General features: G+C 44.0%; 4 protein-coding genes across 15 annotated transcripts; 2 read left to right on the forward strand and 2 right to left on the reverse strand.

Moving 5' to 3' along the window:
• Positions 1 to 121: 121 nt before the first annotated feature.
• LOC124469518 (pre-mRNA-processing factor 19) lies at positions 122 to 4721 on the reverse strand. The gene is made up of 16 exons (XM_047022870.1): positions 4555 to 4721; positions 4145 to 4294; positions 3912 to 3988; positions 3561 to 3702; positions 3345 to 3415; positions 3195 to 3260; positions 3030 to 3071; positions 2867 to 2941; positions 2601 to 2676; positions 2355 to 2464; positions 2053 to 2208; positions 1858 to 1927; positions 1541 to 1714; positions 1336 to 1418; positions 1034 to 1139; positions 122 to 892 (listed from the first exon to the last, which is right to left on the reverse strand). The coding sequence occupies exons 1-16, from the start codon at positions 4571 to 4573 to the stop codon at positions 795 to 797; spliced, it is 1515 nt and encodes a 504-aa protein (XP_046878826.1). The 5' UTR covers positions 4574 to 4721; the 3' UTR covers positions 122 to 794.
• A 169-nt stretch (positions 4722 to 4890) lies between these two features.
• On the reverse strand, positions 4891 to 9607 carry LOC124469526. 2 transcript variants are annotated; one of them, XM_047022889.1, is made up of 10 exons: positions 9380 to 9607; positions 8948 to 9002; positions 8628 to 8761; positions 8415 to 8550; positions 7774 to 8058; positions 7187 to 7367; positions 6869 to 7050; positions 6619 to 6714; positions 6439 to 6543; positions 4891 to 6310 (listed from the first exon to the last, which is right to left on the reverse strand). In XM_047022889.1, exons 5-10 carry the CDS (start codon positions 7774 to 7776, stop codon positions 6110 to 6112), a joined length of 768 nt encoding a protein of 255 aa, XP_046878845.1. In that variant the 5' UTR covers positions 7777 to 8058; positions 8415 to 8550; positions 8628 to 8761; positions 8948 to 9002; positions 9380 to 9607; the 3' UTR covers positions 4891 to 6109. The 2 variants fall into 2 exon arrangements, with proteins under 2 accessions (XP_046878845.1, XP_046878838.1); XM_047022882.1 differs by having other exon boundaries at positions 8415 to 8761.
• A 303-nt stretch (positions 9608 to 9910) lies between these two features.
• On the forward strand, positions 9911 to 14659 carry LOC124469933. Of its 10 annotated transcripts, XM_047023525.1 has the most exons (10): positions 9911 to 10144; positions 10648 to 10718; positions 10839 to 10993; positions 11893 to 12025; positions 12151 to 12474; positions 12599 to 12864; positions 13043 to 13200; positions 13332 to 13490; positions 13632 to 13673; positions 13775 to 14659. In XM_047023525.1, exons 6-10 carry the CDS (start codon positions 12747 to 12749, stop codon positions 13955 to 13957), a joined length of 660 nt encoding a protein of 219 aa, XP_046879481.1. In that variant the 5' UTR covers positions 9911 to 10144; positions 10648 to 10718; positions 10839 to 10993; positions 11893 to 12025; positions 12151 to 12474; positions 12599 to 12746; the 3' UTR covers positions 13958 to 14659. The 10 variants fall into 10 exon arrangements, with proteins under 10 accessions (XP_046879481.1, XP_046879472.1, XP_046879453.1 ...); XM_047023516.1 differs by having other exon boundaries at positions 10648 to 10993; XM_047023497.1 differs by lacking the exon at positions 10648 to 10718.
• Positions 14660 to 17413: 2754 nt separating this feature from the next.
• Positions 17414 to 21864, forward strand: LOC124476665. Of its 2 annotated transcripts, none has more exons than XR_006957058.1 (9): positions 17414 to 17871; positions 17995 to 18143; positions 18607 to 18739; positions 18921 to 19193; positions 19374 to 19537; positions 19850 to 20004; positions 20136 to 20294; positions 20436 to 20477; positions 20579 to 21864. XR_006957058.1 is itself a non-coding variant. In XM_047033980.1 (9 exons), the coding sequence occupies exons 1-9, from the start codon at positions 17823 to 17825 to the stop codon at positions 20759 to 20761; spliced, it is 1437 nt and encodes a 478-aa protein (XP_046889936.1). In that variant the 5' UTR covers positions 17414 to 17822; the 3' UTR covers positions 20762 to 21864. The 2 variants fall into 2 exon arrangements, 1 of the variants encoding a protein (XP_046889936.1); XM_047033980.1 differs by having other exon boundaries at positions 19374 to 19667.
• Positions 21865 to 22810: the final 946 nt, after the last annotated feature.

A 22810-nucleotide genomic window follows, 5' to 3' on the forward strand; every position in this document is an offset into this window, starting at 1 on the left:
TGTCGATGTTGCTGCATTCTAGTTTTAGTTGTATCAGCTTGTGTTTCAACCTAGTCATTCTGGTATCTGCTGGGGAAGAAAGCCATACACAACATTCCACTGATGACGCAAACTACAAAAGTTCATACGAAAAGATTATTTATTGGGTGGGTTCAAAACGTAAATAGATATGAAGACACTGCTGCAATGGGAGAAATATAAAAATGTGATTAAGGCTACAGGACAAAATCTAAAACAAGGGAAAAAGCATCAGGTCATGGGACCACATTGTCCTTCTTCCTATTACACTCACTGCTCACAACTACCCACACAAGTTCTCTTGCTGAACTGCACCATTAATTATTCGACCTCTAGCGGCACACATTTATTGAGCTAAACATTTAACCCTGCAGAGGCTACAGGTATGTTTATTTCATATGTCCTATTTAATTCATGGGCATTACAGTCAGGAATTTCACAATACAGGAAAATTGGAGCACGTAAACAGACAGTCGGCAAATGCTTAGTTCACAGATTATTGGTTGAAATATCGGCATCTTGTTTTTTTTTTTTTTATAATACAGAAAAACAACTTTAGGACTCAAATCCATATCCCATCACCTTGTCTTTTACCTAAACACAAAGGGGTTCAAACGAGTGTATTTGGTCTTACACAGTGACAGCTTGTGAGACCATAAGATTATTCTCAAAAGTCTTCCCCCCCACTTGTCTTCTGAAAATGCAAACCAAAGTATTCACTACCTCCCTCTCTCTCAACTTCCCCTCCCATCCCCTCTCTTTTTCCCCTTGTCTGTCTACAGACTATAGAACTTTAGACTTCTGTCCATTCCAGCAGAGGTTAGGAACTGAGCGTTGTCCCCAAACGCCACCCCAGTTACCAGTCCGGAATGGTCTAGAAAAAAGAGAAAGATAATAACATTAGGTGTAAAATTAGGAATTTATATTACTTGACAAACATAGATGATTTCTATCATGACTGGTTAACAATAACTCCCAAGGTATGTGACAAAGGCTGAATGTGTATTTTGCTTACCAGAGAAGTTGAGGACCTCAGACCACTGTTTGCAGATATAGATCCTGATGTCGGATCCACCCACAGCAAGGTAGGTCCCGCTCTGGTCAAAGACCAGCGACTTCACCTAAAAACGCAAAACACACAGAATGAGGCACAACAAAAAGCGTTGGCCTACATCATTTCCCCCTCAAGACAAAAAAATATACTTTCTCCTTCAAAGCAATCCCTTTCGCATATATCTGATATCAAGAGTATATTCTATGGCAGTGAAGAGCACCAGCCCAGGAGGCTACAGAATGGCCGGGTGTGCTGAATCGAACCTCGTAGTTGTTGTCAAGAGCGAGGGTTTTGAAGTTCTTCAGTTTCCTCAGATCCCACAGCTTCACCGAGCTGTCCTGAGCACCTGCAGACACAAGGTCAGAGGTCAGGGGACGGGGGGCCCAAACTCTTCATGTTTGTCACATTGCCAAACACCAAACGACAGGGCATGACAAACAGCAGGACGTTTGGGCTCGGGGGACCCACCCGTGGCCAGGTAGTAGCCGTTCTCGGAGAAGGCGATGGAGGTGACGGGGCCGGAGTGGCCGGGGAAGTTGGCCACGTTGGTGCGCTCCTTCAGGTCCCAGATCTTGATCTGGGAGTCGGCCGTGCCCGTCCCGAAGATCAGGCCGTCAGGGTGGAACTGGGCGCATGTCAGAGCTGGGGACGTGAATAGATGAGACACAGGTATATAGGGGTGAGGCCATTAAACAACAGAAAATTAAATGTTTTGACGTTTTGTTTTTTGGTGGTGGGGGGGGGGGGGGGGGGGGGGGGGGGTCAAGACAAGTACACAAACTCACCACAGCCAGCGCTCTCATCGGTCACTTTAGTGAGCACCCTCCCAGTTTGGATATCAGAGAAAGCCCAGTACTGAAACACATTAAAACAAAACAATCCTAAATTGATCCTAAATCAATACTAAATATACATTAAAAGTATACGTTGAATGGGGTGGCAACAGGGCTTTGTGTCGTCTGATAGTGTGGCAGGCATACCTGATCCTCGGAGGAGCTGAGCAGGTAGTCTCCGGTGGCGTGGAGAGACAGACCGGTCACGGCCGCGTCGTGAGCTCGCACCACCTGGACGCAGTTGCCCCCGGCGACGGACCACACACGGATGGTGCTGTCGGGAGAGGCAGAGAACACCACAGACTGCCAGAGAGAGAGAGAGCGAGCGCGAGAATGTGTTAAAAGCATAACCCCATGCATGGCAAGATGATCGGAGAAGTGCTCCAGCGGTGCACCACGGCGAGATGTCGTTTCGAGGTGCGAGGTTTGGGCTGACGGACGCTTCCTACCTGGGAGGGATGGTAGATGACAGAGGTGACCTTCTTGGTGTGACCCTTGAGGGTGGCCACGATCTGCTCCTCGGTCTTATCGAACACCACCACGTTCTTGTCAGCCCCGCCTGGCGGTGCGCAGGTAGAGGAAAGAGCATGGGACCAACAACAACAACTAGTCTTTAATATTAGCAGATGGGACAGTCACAAAGGAGAGTCATTGGAAAAAAGTAGAGGTGAAGAGGGAAAGGGAGAGAGGCGTACCGGTGAGGACTTTGTTGGTGTTTGAGGGACAGAGGTCGAGAGACAGGATCCCAGGGACACTGGCACTGTGAAGGCCCTGGGAGATGAAAACACACACACACTCACACCTCAGCACAGGTAGGACATCACATTGGCCAGCTACACAATCTTGGTTAGACCATGTTATTACACGGTCAAGACAATGCAATCTCATCAAGACCAAGGTAGGTCAAATGAGCAGAAGGCCTTTTTAGCGCCAAACAAGTTCTAAGTGGTCGGATACTTACAGCATGGGAAGCCACCTGGCGATATTTGCTCAGGTCCTCAGCCCTAACCAGCTCCTCGGGCACCGTCTTTCCTCTCTGGAAGGAGAAAAAGGGGAGGGACAAAAGGTGAGGAGGCCGAAAGGTTCAGGGTGTGTCTGCGTGAATAGTGTTATGATGACGCTACCTTCTTTCTCTCTGTGGTCAGGACGGTGGCCTTGTCTTGGAGCTGAGAAGATACAAAAACAAAGACAAGAAATTAGGACACACTTGAACATCAGTCCACTTTCAACTGAAGATGGTTGCAGATGTGTGACATCAGAGAGAGAGGGAAGCCAGAGTACAGTCTTACCTTCTGGATGATCTCCGGGGTCATTCCAACCAGTTCATTAGTCTCCATGGGCTCTCCACCGGCTCCCTGAAAATGAAGGCAGGAGACGGTAAGAACAAGAACACAAGAGATGGGCAGAATCCAACTGCGGCCCAAGTGTGCGTCACTCACCACAGACGGCTGAGAGGCAGGGAGAGCCTGGGGGGTAATCAACCCGGCCTGGGGCTTCAGTGTGGCGAGGGCTGCGTACGGAAGAGGACGAAACGTTAAACATTCTCCCTGACCCACGACACCCCCCCCCCCCCTCCCAATTGGTCCTGTGTCTCACTGTCAATCAACAAAAAGCCAACGGTTCATGGAGTCCACCGAGGCGATGGTCTCGCTTACCCTCCCTGGCGGCGGTGACCTCCTTGGTGAGGCGGGCGATGACCCTGCAGGCGGCGTCGTGCTGGTACAGGGCGTGGCTGAGCTCCTGCCGCGTGGTCTGCAGCTGCTGCCGCAGGGTGAAGCTGTGGAGCATCACCGCGTCCTGCGGTGAGGGGACGGGGGAGAGGGGAGGGAGGGAATGAGGCCCGCGCGGAAGGAGGGAACGATCGGAGGATATGAGATCGGTAGGGAGGCGGGAGTGGCAGAAATAGAGGGGGGGGGGGGGGGGGGCGTGGGATGGATGTGTCGCTTTTGTGCAGGGCTTGTTGTGGGAACTGAGAGGGTCTCCGATGAGCTGAATTAGGAACTCACCCACTCATCTTGCAGGGACTTGAGGATGGCAGGTATGCTGGTGGCGGACGGAGCCTTTGGTCGGATTGGGTGGGACACTGAAATACACACAATACTGATCAAAAGTGTGCACAAACATTTCTAACCCTACATTGCAACCACACTTTCCCAGAACACACGATCCTCCATTTACTTGAATGTACACATCTAGAGTACGCCGTGATGTGGATATCCACCTCGTGCCGTCTGTTTACCTTTTATATCTATAAGTTGCTCCTCTGACAGGGGTTGGCCGTTCATAGGATCCGTTCCATTCTCCACTATGTATTTCTCGATGAGTCGGCGCTCGAAGACTTGGTTCGAGACCGGGGACACACAAGGATGTTCCGGGACCTCATTGGAAACTGAGGGAAAGAAAGCGTTACAATACAGCAAACGGTTAGCTTTGTTAGTTAGCCAACATGCTACTAAAATACGATAAACTACGTTTAGGAATATATTCATCAAAAGTAAATCATCACGATATCCGGCAAACGTAAAATACATCGAACTGCCCTGGAAATAAAAAGTACAATTTAGCTATCCAACGTAGCGTCATTGAAATGTGGGTATGAAAACTAGCTTTGTAGCCAAGCAGAAATAGCCGAAATCAATATGAACTTACTTGCACAAACCAAAGACATCTCTAAAGTACACGTCTGTCCTTTGCAGCAGAGAACTCTTGGAATATTTTGCTTTCCAGCCTATAATGATATTAGAAGTACTTTATTTATGTTTTTGTTCGAGTTACAAGTAGCACGCTGTTCTTACATTGCCGCTACAAACACCAATGCATTTTGGGATACTATGGGTCCTCCAGTGTTACAGACCCAAACACGATACTGCCCCCTACTGTTTAATAAATGGTAGTCTGATTGCAAGAAAGTTCTGATCGGTGTAAGGAAGGCCTCATAATGCAGGGACTACTGCATGTCAAGGAAGACCAGCACACAGCAGGCACTCTAAATTCAGTAGTTTTTCTTGTTATAATCTCGTATCATTGTTCAGTCACATTAATGCTATGTCACAAAACAAGAACAGTCAGAAAATATATCTCAGTTTAACACAGTAAACAGGGACACTGTTAAGAGTAAGACAACAGTAAACAATCAACTTATTTTCAGACTATCTGATATATATCTGTATATATACTATATGTGTATACTTGCTCTTCTTAATCTGCCAGTTTAGCTTTCTATAACTGTATGTTAAGTGTTAATGCGCAAAAACGGGCATTAATGTTTCCGAAAATGTTTACCCCAAAAATATTTCTGATTGTGTTATTTTATTCACTAATTCACTTCTTGATCAGAAGTTGCAAATGCATGCAGGTGGCAGTATACAAAGTATATGTATGTAAATATTGTATCACTGTCTTCTTAGCAATGTTTAATAACTTATGTTTAAGGAACTTAAGTTCCTTACCATGCACCTACGTTTTACATACTAACTAACTGTAATTCTTAAAAATCTACAGCAATGTTGCCCAGTCCTGTTCTTGGACACCTACTATCCAGAAGATTCTCTCCAACCCTTTACTAGCACACTAAACTCTAAATATACCAGCTGATCAAATCAGGAGTAGTAACTACTTGTGTTGGAGAGATGCTGTTCTCCAAGAACAGGATAGGGCAGCCCTGGACCCATATTTAGCATAATGCTGATCCAGGGTCAGGATCCAGCCTGTCCACATGATCTCATACAAAAGGCACAACTGGTCCTGGATCAGTGTTTTTCTACTCGAAGACGCTAGATTAAAGCAGGCCCTAATCTACAATATGACGCACATCGACGGCAAATGTACAGCTAGCGTACATGTAAGGTTGTTCCTGAGGGTCTTGAGGTAGGAGGCAGCTGGGCCTGGGCTGAGAAGCATCATGATCAACCTAGGTCTGCATGTGAATGAGGCATTATACAAATATGTAAAATAAAAAACACATAAAAAACAATTCTTGTCAGTAAAAGAATAAGGGGGAAAAACAATGTTAAAAGTCCCAGCGCTGCATCACATTGTGCAACTCTAAAACCAGCCCAGCCCTGGGAAGGTCCTGAAGCCGAAGGCACTGTCGTGAGGAAAGCATATTACTACCATTTCATTCACCGTGTATGATAGAGATCCTGCATCTCTGTACATTTGTCCTTATGACTCCTCCTCGCCTCTTCCTGCTCCACTCCTGTGTCTAGAAGAAGTTGAGCTTGTCTGAGGTGTAAACGCTGCAGGTTCCTGAAGTATCGGTGTCCAGCGGAAGAGTGGAAAAGAAGAATCTCTCCTTAGCCCCCTCCTTCTTGATGTGGAACTGAGCGCACTCTCCGGACGGGCGGAGGCAGTCGGACGCCCCCGGGACAGAGATGGAGGTCCTCCTCTGCCTGCTGTTTGGGTCCTGAGGGGAGAAGAAGGTGGGAATGACAGGATGGATGGCACACTGAGGATGGTTTTCTCTTGGTGTGATAACGTTAGGAGAATCGATATGCGGGCAAACAGACACGCGCACACACACGCTCGCAGTACCTCAGCACTCAGCATGTTGCTGGTAGAGGTCTCATCTTTCTTTCTGTCTGTTCTAAGAAGCCCCGGGGACAGCCTGGGCTCTCTGTCCAAAACTGGGGTGTAGCCCTACACAAACAGATACATCCACTGTAAAACAAAGATGAGTACAAGACCGACTGCATTGACATCCAGTGATCCTACCGAACGAACAGGACTGGAGCTCCATTTTGTAGGGGTCATGGGAAGTTCAGGCTGGTTATTTACGCCAGAGTGCTGGGGACTGGGAGGGCTGAAGTCCTGAAGACAAAACCAAGACAAACCTTATCATAACCGCTTCCAAATGTAAACTCCAAAAGACCTACTCTCCACTGTGCAGAAGGGTAAAGGTGATGAGAGTGGAATGCCCTCATCCGTAACCTTTAATGCAACACTGCAAGCCTCCTCTGCTCACCTGCACGTTGATACGAGGTGGGTTGGTAGCCTGGGGGTGGTGAGCCCTCAGACCGCTAAGGATCTGGGCAACGCCACAGTTTGGAAAACGTTTCATGAAAAGGATGAAACCAGCCAGGGTCACAAACAGTCCGGAAGGCACCGTTATGGACTTCAGGACCGCTCTCCACCTGGCCATCTTCTCTGGAGACAGTTGTGGAACACAAGAGCAATAGTTGAGACCCCTGAAGAGGTTTGGCTTTTTCCAAGTCTTATGAGAAAGAAAAGTCAAAGTCGGTCCTAGTTTTAGAACCAGAGATACACACTCCCCGACACTCACCAATCACATGGAGGGCGGTAGAAGAAACCAGATTCCCCTCCCTATCTCGGATCTCATACAACCCATCGTGCCTTGCACTCAGCCTGGAGATGACCACCTCGTCTACCCCTCCGTTCCTGTTGACAGAGATCAGGCTCCGGTAGCGGGCGTCTTGCTCCACTATCTGCCCGTCACGCATCAGCTGCATGGGGCCGCGGGGAGGGTAAAGGTCAAAGGTGGAGACGGGAGAGTCGCCATGGTGCGGGGTGGGGGTGAAAATGAGGTGGGCATGGGGGAGGGGCAGAAAGAGGGGGATGTTTAGAGACTCCTTGGGGAAGTGGGTAACATTAAAGGTATGTCCTGCAACCCAACCGAGAGGAGGTGTTGAGGGGTGAGAGAAAATGAAAAGATGGAATGGAGGCGGAAATGAAGAAGAAAGAAATAGGGAGAACAAGGACAGGAGGGGAGGTTCAGGATGAAAGAAAAAGAATAGATAGGCACACGTGTTACAAATAGGACCAAAAGCTTCAGTTTGGCATTTTGACTGGCCCGTTTGGCATCTTCCATGGCCCTCCATCTCTTTCTCATCCCTCCATTCCGGTGCTCACCATGGACGGCGAGGGTGCTCCGAGAGAGGACCTTCCCGTTGTCGTCGCGGACGGTGTAGTTTCCCTGGTCAGCCTGTGTTACCATCTCCGCCACCCAGACCCTCCCGTCCTGCTGGACTCGACCCCGGCTTCCTACAGCACTCTCAGGGTCTGACTGGTTCCACAGGACCACCGGCGGGGACTCTGGAGGGGAGCCGCGAGGTAAGAACTCCAGGAGGGAGCCCTCTTTTGGGATGCTGGACTTGAAGGTCTCCCCATATCCCCGTCTGACGCTTTTTATACAGTCTAAGAAAGGTGGATGAAGGGAGGGGGAGGAGCAGTTGAGCAAAAGAGACAGAGAAGTAGAGAGAGTGTGTGAAACCGAAAAGCTTTGAAGAAGGATCGAATATCTAAGCATGTGTAACAGGGCCGACGTTGGCTACTCGCTGGGCTCAAACACACCACCTCTGACTTGCCAAGCGCGACCACTACCAGCTACGCTAACGAAAAGCTAGCTCTTCGTCGACGCGGGTGGCCCCTTATATACTTGAGGACTGAGTTTCACGGATTCACACCCGTTACACATGCAGCACAATACATTAGATCAAATTCCACTTTTATCCCTGAAAAGAGGCAATGTACCCAGATGTAAAAGGTTATACCTGAGACTGTGAGACGTACAGTCTCATAAGTGAACCCAGAAGGAAGTTTGATCGAGTAGAGCCCCTGGTCACTGTGTGTGACTTCTTTCAGTAGTAACGTCCGGTCTCTGGTCCATTCGAACCGTGGGTCCTTCACCTATAAAAGTGTAGCAGAGATGCGGACTGCAGACTTGTCACCACCACACACACACATCACACGTACATTACACTCACATCGTTTTTATCCAGTAGCACCCTTCTTGGTCCTGGGGGGTAATTGGGAGTAAAAGTCACTATTCTTGAAGCAGAGTAGACAGGCAAACGGAAATGCCGGCCAGCACACACTCTCTGGAAGTCTTCATTCTCAGCTGGGGAAAAGTAAGAGAGATGAAGACATCATTGGGATCAAAAAGCTTTATAGTGGAAGAACACATTTACGTCACACTTTAAGGGGCAAGAGAAAAAGAGAGGGCATTCTTATGAAATGATGTGGAAGGAACTTGGTGGTATGGTAACAAACGTTGCAAAAGCGTTGTAGCAAAAGTGGAACTCACTCTTGGAAAGAGGAATATTGAAGAGAGTACTCAACAGGATAAACAGCAGCATGTTCTGTAGGAGCAATGTCAACAACGGACATAGTTGTTATATCATATATATGACTTATTCCACAAAAACTAAGGTAGTAGGCCTATGCATACTGTAAGGACACTAACAGTAGTCCATGTATTATTATTATGCATCCCCAGTCTCCACTACCACCAAGCCAGCAAACACGGCACATGGTCAATTAATCAACTACACAAGGGGGTGCTGCTAGACTATTTCTCGGCATTACCATAATTGCAATGGTATGTCAAAGTACCTCATCCAAATAGGCAAATATACTGTACCGAAGCTAACACAATCGAAGACTAAATTAATCGAATATCACCAAAACGGTACTTGACAATTCGTTAAACATAATTGTAATAAGATAGCATACTTACCAGCGCGTGACTGCAAAAATATGTTCATTAGTGGGACATTATCCAATACCATAGGTCAATACTGTTTATTGGACATTTGTCATCAAATTATCTTTGGGTATAGTGTAATCCTAGCCAGTGGCCAACAGTGCGCATGGGCATGCAGGCTGTGATGTATTTCTCTGCGCAGGCACTGCCCATTTCCACCAACCCACAGAACCTGAAAACGAAGAGGCACGCCCCATTCCGGACAGTTGCCTACACTGAAGCCAGCGAAAACAGCGTCAACAGCTTTGAAAACTTTTAAAACAAAAGTTTTTTTTTTTTTTACTGCAGTCCACAGAATAAATTAGTTTCAATTGAAAAAATAATGCCACCAGATCATCACGCACGACATATTTTCCTTGTCTATAAGTTCCAATTTTGGAAGAAATTCTACTTATATAAAAAACATAACAAATTCCAGCATAGGTCATGGTGACAACATTTATGTTTGTGGAAGTAAAACATGTTTGAAAAATACAAGGTCATGGTGATGTAATTCGACCTTTATTTTGAAATCTGAAATGGCGCTGAATTCACTGTACCAGCCTGAGAAACTCGGTGTATGGGTGTATATGAGAAGCAGCTAACTTTAGATCAGCCTGAACTACCAGAGTTCGACCCCACGTTGGATAAATATCGTCCCAGAGTAGTCTTGTTGTTTGGTAATGTAATTGTTTCTAGCCTCGTAGATCATGTTTGTCTCGGTATGCTTTCTGCTTAGTGTCTCATGTTGCTGTGCTGGTGAGTATGAAAGTTAGCACTAGTACAGTACTAATGGGTCCCTTTATCGTCCACCTACTGTACTAGTAGCTCTCGACGCTCGTTAGAAATGTTACCAAAATGTCGATATAATACAAATTTAAAAACGTGATGTCAGTCACAGCATTGCACTTTAATATATAGATACACACCTATAATATAAAATTCCGGTTTTAAAATCCAATAAGGATATGCTTACAAATGTAGAGCTAATTTTCCTGAATTTAGCAGTTACCGCAGAGCCATAGAAAAAGAATCTTTTTCAATGGTTCTGAGTTACCGTAGCCAGGGGGCCCCATTACAGTATCGTCCACCCAACCACTTTATGGAGAAATGTCAAGTTTGACGCTGAGGAAGACAGCTGCTACACGTATGGTTTTAGAGCGTATTTACATACTCAAATCTCAAAGTAAGAAGCTGTCACTTGTTGTGCAGCAATATAAGATGTGTACATATCGATGAGTTACTTTATGTCGTTGCTGCAGCCTGCAGTATATCTTCTTTAAGAAATTAACGGAAGAAACGGTTGTGAACGATACTGGGGTCTGGAACGTTGGTGAGTTTGGATAGACGATAATGGGGCCGCTTACTCTAGCTAGCTCCCCATATTGAAATCTTTCAACAGGAAATGAAATTATTGAGCCCCTTTTGCATTACAATTTCTTATCTATATCAGGTGCTGTCTTGGAGGCTGTCTTGGAGACTGTCTGTTATGGTGCGGAATATGTTATCCCATCAAATTACGAATACCATTTATTAGTTTCCAAACTGTTCTTCAAGCCAACATACCCCGAGGGATCACCCAAGATACTGGTGTTAGACAAATTGGAGGTGAGCAGTGTTTGAAATTAACTTATTGATGGCAAACTGTGTGAAGGCCTGACCTGAGGCCTGTTCCATAAAGCGAATTTACCAAATAAACCAGATTTATGTTAGTTAGTTGGACTCATTTGTAGTTAATTCCGTTCCATGAAGCTAGCTTAACGTAGGTCGAACTCAGTTACTACGGTAACTTATGCTTCGAAACTAGCCTGGTCCGGGGCACAACCTTTGTTTTCACAACCTTTTCTTGTGAAAATCCCAGTTACTCAGTAAGTGACTTGCATGACTTATGAGGTCAAGAGGTCAATCTTTGGGCCCCTAGAAGTGCACATGTAGATTTAGGAATGTGCAGTGTGCAGTCCTTGGAGGAGAGGAGAAGCAGCTGATGGTCTCCAAACTTAGTTATAATCGAATGACCTGGGTGCCGTTTCCCCTGGACATACAGTCAGAGAATGTGTACTGTTTAAGGGCATGTTTTGGTGGTTATTATATCTGTACTGTACGGCCATCTATGATATCACTCATGCCGACCACTCTGCCTGACGTGGTGAGGTGGTCCAAGCAGCTCGACTAATAAACAAAGTCAACTCTTTTTTTATTGTGCTGCTGTCCTTGACTTCTCTTCTGACTGGAAAATCATCTTACATTTAATCTGAGATAGCAGCCAGTTCTATGAACCACCTTGAGCTGCAGTTCTTGTATGAAATGTGCATTATAAATAAAGTCTTACTTACTTACTTACTGATCTCTAAGTCTGGTGTAAGCAAAACTACCTGTTTACTGGAAAAGCAACATTATGATTCCATTTATTTCCCTATATTTTTCTTATCGTTGTTTTGCTTCTGGGACATTGTATGAAGATGTGCTCTCAATGCAACATTTTAAATAATTGTAATTATTCCCACTAGCTAAAAGACCCACGTTACAAATCCACCTTCTCGACCTTGAGAATACCATATGTAACAGAAGAGGACAATGGGATTTTCTCTGTTATGTATGACGATGGCATTACATTTGATCTCCTCAGACTGGAAGTTACTGGTGAGAGGAGCTGCATTTATTACATCCACATTGAAACTTCAGCTGTTTCGTTCATGGGAAGCCAATGAGGTTCTTCCCAACATTATGTTAAGGTTCCAACCCTTATAGCGTCCTCTGTTTTTCAGCTTGTTTTTCCAAAGATGAAGTTGGTTACAGAACTACCTGGCATTTTGACACAGTTGACAATCCAGCTACCTTAGACTTCCTGCCTTTAGACTCTTCCTCTGAGCCAGTGGTACTCTGGAATCAGACAGACAGCCAGGCTGGCATGGAGGGCATGGGGATGATGAAAAGCCACTCATGGGTGGTATTACGTGCCACCCAAAAGCATTAGGGCCACTATACCTTCAGAAACGGCAATGGGCAGTTTCTGTCCAGAAGAAAGCTTGAAGTGAAAGTTGAGGGTCTCAGATTGTAGGCTTTGCCCTATTGCTCTCACTTCCTAAAAGGTATGTGACCGTATCCACTGTTACGGTCTGGTAAATGTTGGTCATCATTCGGTATACCGTGTGTTGTTTTTCTTATCCTATCGTCTCTTACTCAACATTTTCTCTTGTTTCTATTTTCTCTCAGAACAGGTTGAGTGGTACACTCTGGAACGTGGTGAGACACTCAACATCTATATCTTCCTGGACTCCACCCAGTTCAACCTCAACTATTTTCAGGAAGGGGACCCAGAGGCCACACTTCTGATTAGAAAGGGAAGAGAAATAGGCTTGAGATGTGGGAGAGAGGTTTTCGTTTCCAGATGTTAAATTTAGAGAACCAGGACTCTGGCAAGTTTGAGCTCAGAGACCAGGACAACAACTTGGCATTAGTAGTTTGGCTGAACGTAAAACGTAAGTGGCAAAACAGATTCACATGTTGTGTAAAAGATACCAGCAGTTTTTGTCCTGTCATTTACATCCACACACAAAACCATGTTTTTTAGATGAGGTCATTCTGACGGTGGGATGTTTTGATATTTTAAGGTACAATAGTGTACACTAAGTGATTTTTTCTTTCCTTGTCTTTCAGCTCTTATTTCTGTGGAGACTTACATTTCTGTGGGAGTTTCAGTCGTTTTCCTGGTGGGTATCTGTTGTTGTGTGAGGAAGTGCTGCTGTAAGAGGAACGCCTCCAAACAAAACGCCTCTGCTTCCGGGTCAGGGCAGGTCGTGGTCCACCAAGATGACGTAAGTCAAGTGTTCTAGTCAATAAGGGAAGTGGTAAGGGAAGAAGGCAAAGCACCAGTCATTTGGTTCCAGAGCTAGTTTGCTAAACATGTTGGTTTTGTCTCCTGTTCATGTTGGCGTACATTTCACAGGAAACCTGTCACATGACCAGTCAACCCTCAGGCCCAAGTTACCCCAGCCCCCCATATTTTCAGAGTTATGCTAGTGAACCGGTCGTCACAATATCCCCCGCTGCACCCTCTGGCCCAACGTATCCCTACCAGTCCACTGCTGCTCCCCCCAATCCATCGGTAGGTGGTCACTGATAATATCCTTTCCCCTTCTGCACATCGAGCCTTATTCACTCCACGAACATTCATGTTTGTTTATTTACCTAAACCTGATGGATGTTTTCCTCTCTCCTCTCTCTCTTTGGCACGTGTCAAAACCAGTCCAATGACACGACGACCCTTAAGGATGACCCCCACACTCAGGTATCTAAAGTCACCCCATGCACTTGTATGTATGTTATGCAAGCCATCCACACAGTTTGACCCCTTGTTTCATGTTCCCTCTCTTATCTTTCTCTGTTCAGGTGTCCACCTCCACAGGACTGGATCCTCCTTCGTTCTCTCTGGGTTTCGACTTCCTCTCTTCGGATTCTGAGACTCAGTTCAAGCTTCCTCAGAGACTAAACCACCGCACTGACTTCTTTCCCAGCTCAGACCCTTCCCCCTCTGCAGATGTCTACAACTCTGACAAATTGAATTTCCTGTAAAAGAAAATACTGGATTTGGTGGGACCATACCACATTTAGTTATGTTCTTGTCTAGTCACACGTCTGTTATGTGGCCTAATTCTATGGATAAGTATTCATTATTTTATCATTCATTTATTGTTTAAGCATATGTGGGCACCTTCAAGGATTCTACTGTGTTGAGTTGAGGATAAGTGCAAGCCAAATCACCATCTCCAGTTTTGATACATTTATATTTTCCACTTTTATATTTTTATTCTCTGAGAATTTGTGCCTTTTTATAATTTTTTTGTGCTTGGGTGGATAATCCAATAGTTTGTACTGTGACTATTCACACTAGTTAGCAGTCACTTCTGTGAACCTAACTGTACTTTCTGTGATGCCCTGTGTACTGAACATCCTTTCACCACTACATGTTTGGGAAATCTACCTGCTTGCCTTATAGCCCTGGTGCTGCCGGTCCTGGTTGTCTTGCCAGGCCTTTCTGACCTCATATACTATTGGACAACTCAATGTCCCATATGGAAACTTATCAAACTTTGTGTGTTGTTTTTTACTGTGTGTGTTGATATTATTATAACGAGGACTTAGCTTCTCTGTCTTCCTCAGAAAAACAAGAAAACTAAGCGCTAATACCTATCACTGATGTTTTTCAGTAAAAACAAAGTTGAAAATACCGACTTTCGACCACTTGTCTGACTGTGTGTGTTTGAGTTGGCTCGGCCCTCCCTCACGCAGTAGAATTGGTTGACACCACGTGTATGATTGACAGGAACAGAATGTGAGGCTGATCAGATAATCGAATGTGTGTGTGCACCTTTAGGCTTATATAATTATTTTGTTGTTGTTTTTTGAATTAGTCAATTATTTTAAATACAATTAAAATCATTCATTATTACATAATTTAATTTCTATAGGCTACAGTGGCGATTCTAGACAAATTTTACTGGGGGGGCCAAGGGGGGGCCAGTGTTTAATCAGAGAGGCACATAAAAAAACGGAAATGTCACACTAGTGTCACGATTAAAAAGCAGGTGTGATCCTTGGGCTACAGTCACACAGCCGAGAGACAGATGCAGAAAATAGGTTTTAATAATATAAGCAAGGATAAAATATCCAACACTAAAAGCAGAATGTCTCTGTCCTTTAAAACCAGAAAATAACTCAAAGCCTACAGCTACTTTGGCATATGTCCACTCCGGTCTAGGAACGCTGTCGGCTCCAAGCAGTACCGTTCCTTTCTTCCCTTGGACCACCGCTTGCAGTGCGTAGGGCGAACCTGCCTGGACAACGAGAATAATTGGCTACTCTTGATTCGGACGGTGACAAGCAATTGTGTAGGAGAGATTCAGGTAATTACCTTTACGTTCAGCGGACGAGCCGTGGTTGTGCCTCCGGAGTCTGAAATGGGAGCAGCGGAATTTTGATCGTCGCTTCTCTGTACTCTTGCGTGTGTCCCCGTAGAATCCTCCTTATGTTCAGTCCCCATTCCTTTTTGTAGGAGTTCCTCTCATTGGCCAACCAATCAGTTGAGTCGTTTAGGGGTGATGGGCTGCTTCTCTGTCAGCTGGGGAGTTCCCTCCCCCCGTCCTTGTTGTCGAACAGCACACACACACAATACCATGCACACAATCACAGCAAACAATATAAAAATACCACAGCAACCAATATGAAAACACCACAGCAAACGATGGTCAAAACCCAACAAAAATAGCAGACAACAAGGCTGGCCAACTGGCATCTGTAAAAGAAACAGATGATATTTAAACATCAAATACTTTAATTTAGCTTTACATTAAAGACATACGGCTCTGGCTCTCCCTTTTCCAGCTCCTCAGCTCAATACCTTGAAAAAAAGGCTGCAATGTCCTTTCCTCGTTTCATGATGACTACCAGAAGTAGAAATACGTGTAAACGTTTTTTTTTTCTTCAGGCAGCTCAGGGGGGGCAGGGACATATTTACAGGGACACTGGCCACTGTAGGCCCCCGTGTAAAACTGCCCCTGATGGGCTATATATTTTTTTCAATACAGTCGGCTCATCAGATATGCGAGCCAGCTCCCGACGTTCACCAACAAGAAGTTCACTACTAGTCGGCTCATTCGCTGACAACCTAGTATGTAGCCTACGAAGATGTCCGTGGCAGAGACTCAAGAGATCTTGAGTGAAGTGTCCCAAGCACCAGCGAGGAGGTTGGTAGTCAGGAAGACCAGCCAACCAGGGGCAATTCTAGGAGCAGATCATTAGGGGGGCTCAGCCCCCAATGAGAATGTGACATCTGCTATGAAATTAATACCTACATCTTCTCTTCTTAAAGGTGCATGACAACACTGGATATTAAACCTGTTTAAAGCCCTTTGAACCTATAATTATTTGTCATCAGTCACTAACAGACACGTTTGCAAACTCTTATGTTAGAACACTAAAACGTATTTAAGATTATAATCATTCATAATAATTCAATTGTTGTAATTTTTTGTTATAATTTTTATGGGTGCTGAGATTAAATTTAGGTGTGCTTAAGCGCCCCTAAAAAGAGTCTAAAATCGCCTTTGCAGCCAACCCTTTTACATCCCTGACCGTAACAGGATTTTTTTTCGCAATGGTTGGATGCAAAAACAACTCCTTTAGAATGCGCTGCAAGCTCTGCGCACCCAAGTAGGCTACCACGAACTAATGGCTTTCAAAAACTCACCGTCTAATTTGAATAAAAACTATTGATAACATGCCTCTGAAGTTTGACTTTTTGCACCATTACAATACTTATAGGCAACTAGTCATCATATCTTCCGCTCCATGAAACACATGTTAATGCTAGTAAGTAGCCTACATGCATCATGGTTCTTTAAGGTATTTGCATTGTACTAAAATGTATTCATTTTCAATGGGCATAAACAGGTGCACCCCAAAAATTTTCAACACAGTCAAATCGTCTGGGGAGTCAGGTGGTTGAGCGGTTAGGGAATCGGGCTAGTAATCTGAAATTCGCCAGTTCAATTCCCGGCCGTGTCCAATGACGTGGCTTGGGAAAGGCACTTCACCCTACTTGCCTCGGAGGGAATGTCCCTGTACTTACTGTAAATGACAATGTAAATGTATGGACCCGGTGACTTCACCTTCAACATCTGCATAATTGCATCATCCAATTCTTCAATTGAGTTTTTCTTTCATGACTCATTAAATCATCATCCAGCACTTGGATTATAATCCCTCATTTTACAAAACAATAAAGAACGATTACCTTTAGAAAAAAATGGATTCATACCAATTGCTATAAAAATACAATTTTCCTCATTTATGGCTTGACTATCAATGTTGTCAAGAAATTACACTAATATTAATAGGTAACATAACTAATTTCAGCATAGGTCATGGTGATAACATTGATGTTGGGGGTATTAAAACATGTTTGAAAGAGGGGTGAGAGAGACATGGTGATGTAGTTCAACCTTTATTTTGAAATCTAAAAATGTCGCTGACTGACTTTACTGCATTAGCCTGCGCAAGGGTTTCCCGAAAGCGTCGTAAGCCTAAATGGATCGTAGATTCCATCGTATGACGAATCTTAGTTTTACGGGCCGTACCCAAACACATCTTGGCTAAAGTGTCTCTCGAAAATTCGTAACTCTATAAAGTGCATAGTTTAGCTTACTCCTTATGAGCATGTTTGGGAAACGCACGTAAGAAACATCGATGGTTTCGTTTTTTGCTCGTTCGTTGCCACGATCCATCGTTATCGGGAAACGCAGTCCAGAGCAACTCTAATGGATGAGAAGCAGCTAACCTAGTTCGGCATGAGCTATCCGAGTTCTAGCTAATACACCCCATGTTGGATGAATATCGTCCAGACTAGTCTTGTTGTTTGCTATTGTAATTGTTTCGGATCATGTTTGTCTGGGTATGCTTTCTGCTTAGTGTCTCATTTTGCAGTGCTGGTGAGTATGACAGTTGGATACTAAACTGACAACGCTGCAGTTACAGATCCCCATATTGGAATTTTTCTACAAGAAATTAAATTATTGAGCCCCTTTTGCATTACAATGTATTATCTGTGTCAGGTGCTTTCTTGGATACTGCCCGCGTCTGTTATGGCACGGAATATGTTTTTCCATCAAAATACAAATCATATTTCACAATTACCAAGCTGTTCTTCAAGCCATCATACCCTCAGGGATCACCCAAGACACTGGTGTTAGACAAATTGGAGGTGAGCAGTGTTGGATTAACTTGTTGATGGCAAACTGTGAAGGCCTGACCTGGCTGTGTCTGGAGACAGCAAAACATTTGTGCCTTAACCTTTTCCTGTGAAAATCTCAGTTAGTGACTTGCATGACTTATCAACAGTGATCTTACACTACTCACTGCAGATCCATGGCTTACCTAGAAGCTATTTCAATGGAACTGATTATTTGTCCTCTCAGGCTTTCTCTAGTAGGAAACATTGGGAAGACAATTCTTTTGTCTGAGAAAACAACCAGTTCCATAAGCCATTGATCTCTATCTCATTTTGCAAAGTCTGGTGTAAGCAAGACTACCTGTTTACTGAAAAACCAACATTAGGATTCCATGTATTTCCCTATATTTTCCATATTGTTGTCATGCTTATGGGACATTGAATGAAGATGTGCTCTCAATGCAACATTTTAAATAATTGTAATTATTCCCTTCAGCTAAAAGCCCCACGTTACAAATCCAGCTTCTCGACCTTGAGAATACCTGATGTAACAGAAGAGGACGATGGGATTTTCTCTATTATGTATGTCAATGGCGTTACATTTGATATCCTCGAACTGGAAGTTACTGGTGAGAGGACCTGCATTTATTACATCTACATTAAAACTTCAGCTGTTTCGTTCATGAGAAGCCAATGAGGTTTTTCCCAACAATATGACCCCATCTGCTGTCAGTTGCTGTAAATGTCTTCATTAATAATTTGGATGTTTTTAAGAAGTCTCGCATTCACCCTATTGCTTCTGTTTTTCAGCTTGTTCTTCCAAAGTAGAATTGACTTACGGCTCTAGGTTCTTGCAGACTGTTGTCAATCAAGCTTCTACCTTAGACTTCCTGCCTTTAGACTCTTCCTCTGAGCAAATGGTACTCTGGAATCAAACAAACACCAAGGCTCGCATAGAGGGCATGGGGGTGTTTATAGGCTACTCATGGTTGGTAAAGTTTGTCACCCAAAAGCATCAGGGCCACTATACCTTCAGAAACAGCGATGGCCGGATTCTGTCCAGAACAAAGCTGGAAGTGAAAGGTGAGGGTCTCAGATTGTAGGCTTTGCCCTATTGCTCTCACTTCCTAAAACGTATGTGACCGATTGCACTGTTACGGTCTGGTAAATGTTGGTCATCATTCGGTATACCGTGTGTTGTTTTTCTTATCCTATCGTCTCTTACTCAACATTTTCTCATGCTGAGTTTCTCTTCTCTCTCAGAACATGTTGAGTGGCACACTGTGGACAGTGAGGAGAATATCTTCATCAATTTCGCCCTGGACTCTAATGAGTGCGACCTCAACTTTTTTCCGGAAGGGGAAACAGAGGCCATACTTTTGATTAAAAATGGAATAGAGATGTATGGCAAACCCATCAATGACAAGGTTCGGATACTGGGTCGAAGATCACATTTTGCTTTTAAAATTGCTGATTTAGAGAACAAGGATTCTGGCAAGTTTGAGCTCAGAGACCAGGACAACAACTTGGCTTTAGTAGTTTGGCTGAAGGTAAAATGTAAGTGGCAAAACAGATTAATCTGTGTGTAAAAGAGACCAGTAGTTTTTGTCCTGCCATTTACATCAACACACAAAACCATGTTTTTGAGATTAGGTCATTCTGACGGTGGGATGTTTTGATATTTTAAAAAGCTACAATATTGTACCCTAAGTGATTTTTTTTCTTTCCCTGTCTTTCAGCTGGTATTTATATGTCTACACATATTTTTGTGGGAGTTTTTGTAATTTTCCTGGTGGGTCTCTATTGTTGTGTGAGGAAGTGCTGCCCTAAGAGGAAAGCCTCCAAACAAAACGCCTCTCCTTCCGGGTCAGGGCAGGTCGTGGTCCACCAAGACGTACGTTAAGTGTTCTAGTCAATGAGGGAAGTGGTAAGGGAAGAAAGCAAAGCACCAGTCATTTGGTTCCTCAGCTAGTTTGCTAAACATGTTGGTTTTGTCTCCTGTTCATGTTGGCGTACATTTCACAGGAAACCTGTCACATGACCAGTCAACCCTCAGGCCCAAGTTACCCCAGCCCCCCATATTTTCAGAGTTATGCTAGTGAACCGGTCGTCACAATATCCCCCGCTGAACCCTCTGGCCCAACGTATCCCTACCAGTCCACTGCTCCTCCTCCCAATCCATCGGTAGGTGGTCACTGATAATATCCTTTCCCCTTCTGCACATCGAGCCTTATTCACTCCGCTAACATTCATGTTTGTTTATTTACCTAAACCTGATGGATGTTTTCCTCTCTCCTCTCTCTCTTTGGCACGTGTCAAAACCAGTCCAATGACACGACGACCCTTAAGGATGACCCCCACACTCAGGTATCTAAAGTCACCCCATGCACTTGTATGTATGTTATGCAAGCCATCCACACAGTTTGACCCCTTGTTTCATGTTCCCTCTCTTATCTTTCTCTGTTCAGGTGTCCACCTCCACAGGACTGGATCCTCCTTCGTTCTCTCTGGGTTTCGGCTTCCTCTCTTCGGATTCCGAGACTCAGTTTAAGCTTCCTCAGAGACTAAACCACCGCACTGACTTCTTTCCCAGCTCAGACCCTTCCTCCTCTGCAGATGTGTACATCTCTGACAAACTGAACTTCCGTTAAAAGAAAATACTGTATCTGGTGGGACCATACCACATTTATTTATGTTCTTGTCTAGTCACACGTCTGTTATGTGGCCTAATTCTATGGATAAGTATTCATTATTTTATCATTAATTTATTGTTTAAGCATATTTTTGCACCTTTTTAAGGATTCTACAGGTCTACTTTGTTGAGTTTAGGATATGTGCAAGCCAAATCACCATCTCCAGTTTTTATACATTTATATTTTCCACTTTTATATATTTATTCTCTGAGAATTTGTGCCTTTTTTAATCTATTATTTTTGCTCGGGTGGATTATCCAATATTTTGAACTATGACTATCCACCACCAGTTAGCAGTCACTTCTGTGAACCTATCTGCATATATATCTATATCTACCTGCTTGCCTTATAGCCCTGGTGCTGCCGGTCCTGGTTGTCTTGCCATGCCTTTCTGACCTCATATACTATTGGACAACTCAATGTCCCATATGGAAACTATTCTAACTTTGTGCGTGTGTGTTGTTTTTGATCTAAATATATTACTATAAAGATGTTGTCCACACTTAACTTCTCTGTCGAACTCAGCAAAACAAGAAACCTAAGCACTAATACCTAATCACTTGTCTTTCAGTAAAAAAAAAAAAAAAAGAAGAAAATGTAGAAAATATATAGTGCTTGATCAGTACTCTCATGATGTCATATATGTATTGTCTCGTAATAATTGTAATCTGTTACGGCCGTTAAGTGCAATTAAATAGTGCAACCTCTAGTCATAAAATGTACAGTATTTGTGTTCAACCCTATCCCTGGTATCCACACTAGTTCATGTTCGCTTACATTTCTGAATGAAGGCTGTTCACTTACATTTCTGAATGTAGGCCGTTTGTGATCAACATCAGATTACAGTAAATTCAAGTTATTAGCTATTTTCCTATTTGGTTGTTGAGGAGTAGGAGCATTTATTTGTTTAATACTGGCGTACAGGTTTTGATCAAAAGTGCTGGTGTTTCTGATTGGCTGATAGGTGGCATTAAACTCTGTAAAACTCAAGATACCAAACCCTCTGATCACAACAGTCTACTGGTGATACCGAACCCTCTGATTACAACACAACTTTTTCACACTATTATATTCAAGATTTGTATATGTTTATCGTATGCATGAAAATTCCTTGTTTGTGTGAACTTACATGGTGAATAAAGCCCATAATGATTCAAATTCAGATTTTTCTTGTGATACTAAACCCTCTAATCACAACAGTCTACTGGTGATATGGTTCTCCTCTTGATCCCTCCCCAGCCACTGTTCCTGATCCAGATGACCCATCCATCTTGGCTCAGGCTGCTGCATCATGGGATAGGATTTCCAGCAGGCCAAATTGGCCCCTGTGTTGCAACACTGATAATTGTTTCAAAGGTTTGTAAGCCTTCTTGGTATGAAGAGGTCTGTTTTGAAGGATTAATGAAGGTGACTGAGGACACCACGCATGCCCTGTGTGCGGTAAGCATTAGTCAAATAATTTATAACATAGCTAGATACGTCTTATGTTCATTGGGTGTGTGGTGAGTGGTCTATGCTGATGATGTTGAAGATAATGTTGAAGATGGATGCACCAATGTAAAGATGAAAAAATACAAAATGTATTGCAGAGGTTTCAATCTTAATCAATCGTGGACATTCACTGCAGTGAACACGTGGTCAGGACAGGTTGACAAGCGGGCCACTTTCAGACCATTTTAGGAAAGACCAACCAATAAAAAGTGTGAACCTACAGAAAACCATGAGCGGTATTCTTTTTGTAGCTTAAAACATGAATACGCTTAAACGGAATGATAGTCGAATGTTAACTGAAACTTGACCATGGCTGAAGGGGCAGCTCAATGGTGAAGCCTGAGATCAATGAGGGCAGGTTGACATGGACTTCAAGGTCCTTCACATCTGGAATCAGAGACAGGTGTGACTCCTGGTTCGATCTACTGTCTAAAGGTGCTCAAAGCAACTAAACAGATTGTTGCTCATGTTGTATCATTCTCACCCCCCTGCACTGTTCTGAGTTGCTCGTCCAGA

Source organism: Hypomesus transpacificus, chromosome 1 (genome assembly GCF_021917145.1).
Source record: "Hypomesus transpacificus isolate Combined female chromosome 1, fHypTra1, whole genome shotgun sequence".
NCBI classification, from domain to species: Eukaryota; Metazoa; Chordata; class Actinopteri; order Osmeriformes; family Osmeridae; genus Hypomesus; species Hypomesus transpacificus.

Excerpts from the sequence above, each read along its gene's own strand:
- LOC124476665 (XM_047033980.1), top strand. The coding sequence starts at position 17,823 with ATGTTTGTCTGGGTATGCTTTCTGCTTAGTGTCTCATTTTGCAGTGCT. Across the intron at positions 18,144-18,606 it reads TGGTGTTAGACAAATTGGAG|CTAAAAGCCCCACGTTACAA; the intron begins GTGAGCAGTGTT and ends TATTCCCTTCAG. Across the intron at positions 20,005-20,135 it reads AGGTCGTGGTCCACCAAGAC|GAAACCTGTCACATGACCAG; the intron begins GTACGTTAAGTG and ends TACATTTCACAG.
- LOC124469933 (XM_047023506.1), top strand. The coding sequence starts at position 12,747 with ATGTGGGAGAGAGGTTTTCGTTTCCAGATGTTAAATTTAGAGAACCAG. Across the intron at positions 12,865-13,042 it reads AGTTTGGCTGAACGTAAAAC|CTCTTATTTCTGTGGAGACT; the intron begins GTAAGTGGCAAA and ends CTTGTCTTTCAG. Across the intron at positions 13,491-13,631 it reads CTGCTCCCCCCAATCCATCG|TCCAATGACACGACGACCCT; the intron begins GTAGGTGGTCAC and ends TGTCAAAACCAG.
- LOC124469518 (XM_047022870.1), bottom strand. Across the intron at positions 2,209-2,354 it reads TCATCTACCATCCCTCCCAG|TCTGTGGTGTTCTCTGCCTC; the intron begins GTAGGAAGCGTC and ends TCTCTCTGGCAG. Across the intron at positions 893-1,033 it reads TGAGGTCCTCAACTTCTCTG|ACCATTCCGGACTGGTAACT; the intron begins GTAAGCAAAATA and ends TCTTTTTTCTAG.
- LOC124469526 (XM_047022889.1), bottom strand. Across the intron at positions 7,051-7,186 it reads TACCGCCCTCCATGTGATTG|AGAAGATGGCCAGGTGGAGA; the intron begins GTGAGTGTCGGG and ends AACTGTCTCCAG. Across the intron at positions 6,715-6,868 it reads CACCTCGTATCAACGTGCAG|GACTTCAGCCCTCCCAGTCC; the intron begins GTGAGCAGAGGA and ends TTTTGTCTTCAG.